The sequence below is a fragment of the Dreissena polymorpha genome, chromosome 1 (genome assembly GCF_020536995.1).
Source record: "Dreissena polymorpha isolate Duluth1 chromosome 1, UMN_Dpol_1.0, whole genome shotgun sequence".
NCBI classification, from domain to species: Eukaryota; Metazoa; Mollusca; class Bivalvia; order Myida; family Dreissenidae; genus Dreissena; species Dreissena polymorpha.
The window spans coordinates 98,113,050-98,119,429 of record NC_068355.1 but is presented as its reverse complement, the minus strand read 5'-3'; the positions used below and the strand labels follow the sequence as shown (position 1 = coordinate 98,119,429).

At 37.8% G+C, this 6,380-nt stretch overlaps 1 protein-coding gene across 1 annotated transcript; it reads right to left on the bottom strand.

Annotated features, from left to right (window-relative positions):
• Positions 1–1,282: 1,282 nt before the first annotated feature.
• Positions 1,283–6,162, bottom strand: LOC127839749 (uncharacterized). Its single transcript, XM_052368169.1, has 5 exons — positions 5,707–6,162; positions 4,525–4,689; positions 3,857–3,967; positions 3,436–3,616; positions 1,283–1,365 (listed from the first exon to the last, which is right to left on the bottom strand). The coding sequence occupies exons 1-5, from the start codon at positions 6,160–6,162 to the stop codon at positions 1,283–1,285; spliced, it is 996 nt and encodes a 331-aa protein (XP_052224129.1).
• Between the last annotated feature and the right edge of the window lie 218 nt (positions 6,163–6,380).

The following is a 6,380-nucleotide window of genomic DNA, read 5'->3' as shown; positions in this document are numbered from 1 at the left end:
CAACTTATGATATCAGAGATGATTTATTGTCCCCTACCGGTTTCACCGGATTCCGCTCTGTGTGTCCGTTGGTCCGTCTGTCCGTCGGTCCGTCAGTCTGTCACACTTTTCTGGATCCTGCGATTACTTTAAAAAGTTCTAAATATTTTTTCATGAAACTTGACACATGGATAGATGGCAATAAGTGCATTATGCACGTCATTTCATTTTGTTCCTACGTCAAAAATTCTTGTTGCTTTGGCAACAAATACAAAATATATATTTCTGACAATGACAATGGTGGAGCCGGTAGGGGACATATATTACTTGGCAATAGTCTCGTTAACCTATGAAAGTCGAGGTAAAACATTAATCAAGAAATGTTGAATTTTATGCTCCTATTCAAAAGGTACAGTCCAAAACATTTGCATATCTCTATAAGGAGACAGTCAGTGAAAAGCAGAAAGTGACAACGATTTAAAAGGTTGGCAGAAAGCTAATGCAGAGACGTTTAAACGCAGCTAATTCTGGGACAGCCGTAGAAACAGCATCACTACTAGAACATGAACTTTCTGATGTACCATTATAATTTGCAAAGGCTAGTGGGAAAATTCATGAATCCAGAAATCATACATACCCCAATGATTTAGTGACGCCTCAAGTTGTTACGACAACGACTGATGCAACATGTGCAATAATTGATGGACACGCGCTAATACAGAGTTCAGGTAAGACATAGGACTTTCAAACATTTGGACAATATGCAACTGTTTTTGAAATATCTGTTTTAAGGCATTTCAGCGCAAACACTACCCGAGTTGATGTGACTTTTTATCGATACTTTGGAAGTAAATCTATCAAAGAAGCAACGAGAGTTTTGAGGAAAGGAAAGCGTCGACCTATTAGGAAGCTCATAACAAGTCCAAACGTTCCTCTTCCGCAAATATGGGAACAGTATATCACACACGATGATAATAAAGCCGACTTGACTGAATTTCTCTCAAACGAATTGCTAAAACAATCAGAAAATCTTCTTGCAAGATTAATTAACAAACCTATGTGTAAATCATGAGGAGGCAGATACGCGGATGATATTGCTCTCAAGGGACGCTATTGAAAGAGCCTACAAGCGTTTAGAAGTATATTGTAGAGACACTGACGTTCTGCTCTTGTTAATATACCACTTTGGGGTTGACGCCGAGGTATATATGCTCTCTGGTTCAGGCAAACAAAGAAAATGCTATTCTGTGCACACACTATTTGAAAAACTAGGTGAAAATGTCATGAGGAACATTTTAGGGTTTCACGCATTGACAGGATGCGACACCACGTCTGCTCTAAATGGAATAGGTAAGAAAGCCGCCTGTGTGAAGTACATCGCAAAACCTGATACATTGGAGGGTGTTGGTAGAGATGGTGATGCTCTAGCAGTTTCTTCATTTTTGTGTGTGCTGTATGGCTACTCTACTGTCAGGATCACCCATCAAACATTGACACGTGTATCGGGTTTTTTTTTTAAGCCAGGAAAAGTTTGGATTTGTTACCTCCTACAAATGATGCGATTGAACTTCCTATTAATAGGGCAAATCATCAGGCAAAGATATGGATAAATGCCACAGATAAGGATTTTCAGCCTGACGATCCTCTTGATACTGGCGCATGGAAACTTGAAGAAAATTCATTGAAACCGGTATGGATGAGGAAACCAAAAGTCCCGCAGCATGTGTCCAGTTAGTATCATGTGGCTGCCAAGCCAAGTGTAGTACCGTACGATGTAAGTGCTATCGATCTGACCAAGGATGCTTGTTTGAATGCGCATGTGAAGCGAATGGCTGTTCAAACCCTAGATAGTTATTGTAAACGATAAAAGATTCGGAGAAACATATAATGCCATAGTAATTCGTGTTTTTGAACCAATTAATAGAACGTATGTAAAATAAATTATCACACAAGGCCGACATTATGATGATACAGTAGGTCATTATAGTGCATTGAAGTCAGATGAACATTTGTTTTATTTCATAAATGGTACGCCAAGATTTTTAAATATATTACTAAATAGATCACTGTTTTTGGTAAAATAATATATTTTTTACATTATTCATTATTCATATCTATTACAATTAATCCTAATTTGGTGAAGTAAAAATAACCTATCTTGCATAAATATGGCATTATAGAACGTACAGTTTTATGACCTTCATAAGAGTATACTATTTTAGCTGAAATATTTTATTTAAAATAGTATTTAGCATAATATGCATATAAAACAATATAAATATTTAGACTGTAACGTAGATCATGCATGTTTACTTGTAACTTTACTTTCAAGTCTCGTTATTATATTGATACGATAAAAAGAAATAATACATTGATATTTACCTGGGTTAAACATACACTGCAAATTACGTTCTATACGGGTTATAAAAGTGCACTTGATTATATCTGACCTAATCAGTTAAAAAAAATGAGATAACCCTTCAAGTATCAAATATAAGTCAGTTGAGGATTAAATCAGTAATAGTATTTGATATTTCACAATTTTGGCAAGATTACCTCAATTTTTAAAACAAACTGCACTCATTGACCTTTTGACCTTATTACAGGGTGGTAAAGCATCCCAGAGGGTGACATCCCCTCCAGAACTTTTTTAAATGTATTTGCAATCATTATAGCATAAAAGGAAACAATGCTTAAGAAACGCCATCAGATGTCAGATTTCATTAAATATGAGGCCAACTATTTCGAAATTTCCAAGTTTTTGTGACGCAAGTCAGACTCGTTGTAAACGAGTGAACACTTTGATTGGATAAAATGGTAGCGATTGTTAAATAAAGTAAGATTACAGGGGAACAGCTGTATAATATTATTGCATGGTAACACTTGTACACTAGAGTGAGATTGCATTGCAAGCATTGTCTACTAAAACAAAGTAAGAAATTCATCGTAAACTTGAGTCGGATTGCATTGCTATCAACGGTTGATAAGTTCATTATTGCATGCCTGCATGGCAACCATTGTGCGCTAACGTCAAATATCGTTGCAACCAGTTTGCACTAGAGTAAGATTGTATGACAACCAAGGTCATTAAATATTGCAACACTTTTACACTAACGCCAAATTGCGTTGTAACGATCGTTAACTAATACCAGAGTTAATGGCAACCATTGTACAATGAAAATACATTAGATTTCAAACATGTTTTCAATACAATCAAATAACAACGCAACCATTGTGCACGCACGTAAGATGGCATGGTAACAATTACAAAATACAGAACCGATTGCCTGGGAGCCATTGTGCACTAGAATAATATTAGATGGCAATGATTGTGCTAAAATTTCAGATTTTACAACCAGTGTTAAAGTATAAACTACACAATTCTTTGTGTCTTATCATATTACCTTTTGAACCCGCCTTTGAAATACGGAGTAAATGAGTGTGTGGACATTCCACCAGGAGCCAGTCGATCAGGTATTGTCACGTGCTTCATCCGGTCAGGCAAAGGGCGCGTGCTGTTCAAGAACTGTCCTACTTTGAACTGCGAGCTATTGCTCTTCAAGTTCGGTGATATAACGTGCACTTTCACGAGGAAGTTGTGGCCCGCGGCGGCAGGATATTTAGCGAACAATTCGTCCTTCAAGTACAAGAAAGTAATGTAAACAAGGAGCCTTGCCGTCGATAATATTGAAACAATCACATCTGATTATGCCTCAATAGTATTATCGTTTCTGATTATGATCGTTTTTTATCAGCCCTCAGAGACAGTCCGCTGGTGGACATATTTGTATTACCAATGGTATACACTATCTCAGCATGTTCATTAATGAAAACTCTTTATTGGACTTATATGTACAACCAAAGGAAGACTGCCTACCAGCATGTCCATCCACGTCAGTCCCCGGTTGGATATTAGGTACTCATCCGTGTCCACGAGAGCGAGGTAACGGTATCCGCGCAGGAGCGCCAGGCATTCAAACACCGTTACCTGCTCATCATTCCACCCCTGAGAGTTTTCGCACCGATCGCATGGTGAATTTGGTCTGCGTAAATGACATTTCATAATTATGAACAAAATGTTTATGACGGTATACCGGGCATTAACCTAAACGCGATGTTCTGCAAAACATTTTCTTTCGACATAATCTTTTCAAACAGGAACACAATTTATTTCAGGAAGTGATTTTTTTTTGAGTTTTGTTTAAAATAAATAGATTTAGACAAAACATTTACGCACATTGGTCATCGCTAGAGCCTTATGTTTTAACTCTGTATGATTGGCAACGCTATTATTTCTTCGCAAATAAAAATTTATCAAAATCTTTAAAGTCTTTAAATTAAAATCCAATGACCCTATGATCCAAGCATAATAAAATAAATAAGTACCGTTTAATGCACACCTCTGTCTGAAACCACGACATAACCTGGTTTTATACCCTCTTTGTTAATTCTTAGGCACCGAATGCATGTTAATTGACTAATAATTACGAATAAATCGAACAGTATTTATTAATAAGAGCATGCCTTACCCTCGGCTGGGAATACGAGGGGAACTGTATCAGCCATTCCGAGCGCACGGTAGTACTGCAGTACCCGAGTCGCCTCAGGGTTCAGGTCATGAGTGAACACGAGCACCTTGGTGACGCCCAGCCGGCGGTGAAGCTCGAACCAGCTGAGCAGGTCATCGGCTGCCAAGCTGCCGTAGGCGATCTGAAAAATACAAGTCCTTACGATAAAGTTGATATTTCAGCCCGCTTTGCATGCGCCATACGACATGGTGATGACAGTTTCGATCCACAATCAGATAAGGTTCTTTTTATTGACACCAAGCCATGTTTCTTTAAAATCTTTCAAAACAAACAGGATCGACAGTGTGCGTTTTCAAGTATGAAGCTTTTGATGCAAGAGTGCGATTTATAACAGATGGGTTTGTACTTTACCAAGCTGAGATGCGAACAGAGTCAGTCGGACATAAAAAGACATGGTTCTATAAACAAACCTTCGAAAGAGCCTTTAACAATAAAAAGTTGACGTTTAAACATCCTACAAGATAAGTATTGATGCAAAGCATCAAAGGGCGTCGGAAATTTCAGTGTAAAAGGCACTCAATGGAACGATTTTTTTCTACTGTAAATATTAATATATTGGCCAATTATTTGAAACAAAATAGAAAAATTGCTGGGACACAGCTCATTCTTGATAAGCGGCTGCTTCCTTTATCGCAACTCATTGTAACAATCAATAATACGTTTCGCGGTTCACGCTCTATATGTGGTAGGGATAGTACTTAGGGCCTATGATAAACAACCATAAAAATACATGGATAATAGATGTGTTGTTTACATTTATTTGTTAATATAAAAACACGTGTATTTTTTTATAAGATATTTAAGTGATATAAGAAATTTTAATTAACGTTGTCACTACGCGACATCCATTAATTTTAATAAAAATGTCCAATTGTAGTTAAATGGATTTTAAAATGTCTACATAAAATATAGCTTTATTATATTTATTAACCTGACTGAAAAAATTGTCAGCCGCCGAACTGTTCCTTTCGTGCCGGAACCCGGGATTGAACCGGGGGCCTTGAGATACTAGTCGCCGCTCTCCAGAGCGACGCCAATGGTTATGCTTTCGGTAATTTATCATAAACAAGTATTCACATAATCCTAATCAATTTCAAAATTAATAAATCCATGGATAAGTTCATTCCAACAATCTTACCTTACCACAAACGGCGATCTCGTTTTTATGTGCATGCGCGAATTTCAAGGGTAGGTACCAGTCGAATAAGTTATGGCACTCCTGCTTGCGGTCCGCTAGAGTGGCAACGTCTGGTATCTCTCCGGATCGGGAGGTAAGATTAGAGCAGACAAAGTGCATGGCCGTCATTTCTGACACAACATTCGACCAGATGGTCCTGGTCGCCGGAACCGACCGCACCTTACCGGATGTATACCGCACACAGCACTTGTACGTATTGTTGATAAGATGTTTATTTTCCCATCCCTGGATGTCGATCGTGTCCCAGTTATTTTCAGACGAGGAGTTTCCGGCGACGGCAGACAACAGGACGATGTTGTTGTCAAAGTGTCGGACCTTTTTTAAAAGGGGTTTGAAAAGATCGATACCTTTGCCAATTATTTTCGGGTCCGGGGTATCAGTGGTTAATTCTAACATATCTGGATGGATCTGGAATTAAACAGATTTATACGGATTTTGACTGGAATTTGGAAAAAAAATCAACTTATCTGTCGGTAAAAAAAATGCTTGAAATGTTTATTTCTAGAGCTCATTGATACCTTGTTATTTATCAAGCAATTGTTTGGGTTTTAAACGCTTTTGAGATTGGTGTATACATTTTTCGATTTACGTCTAGAACGGTTTTGAAATTTGGT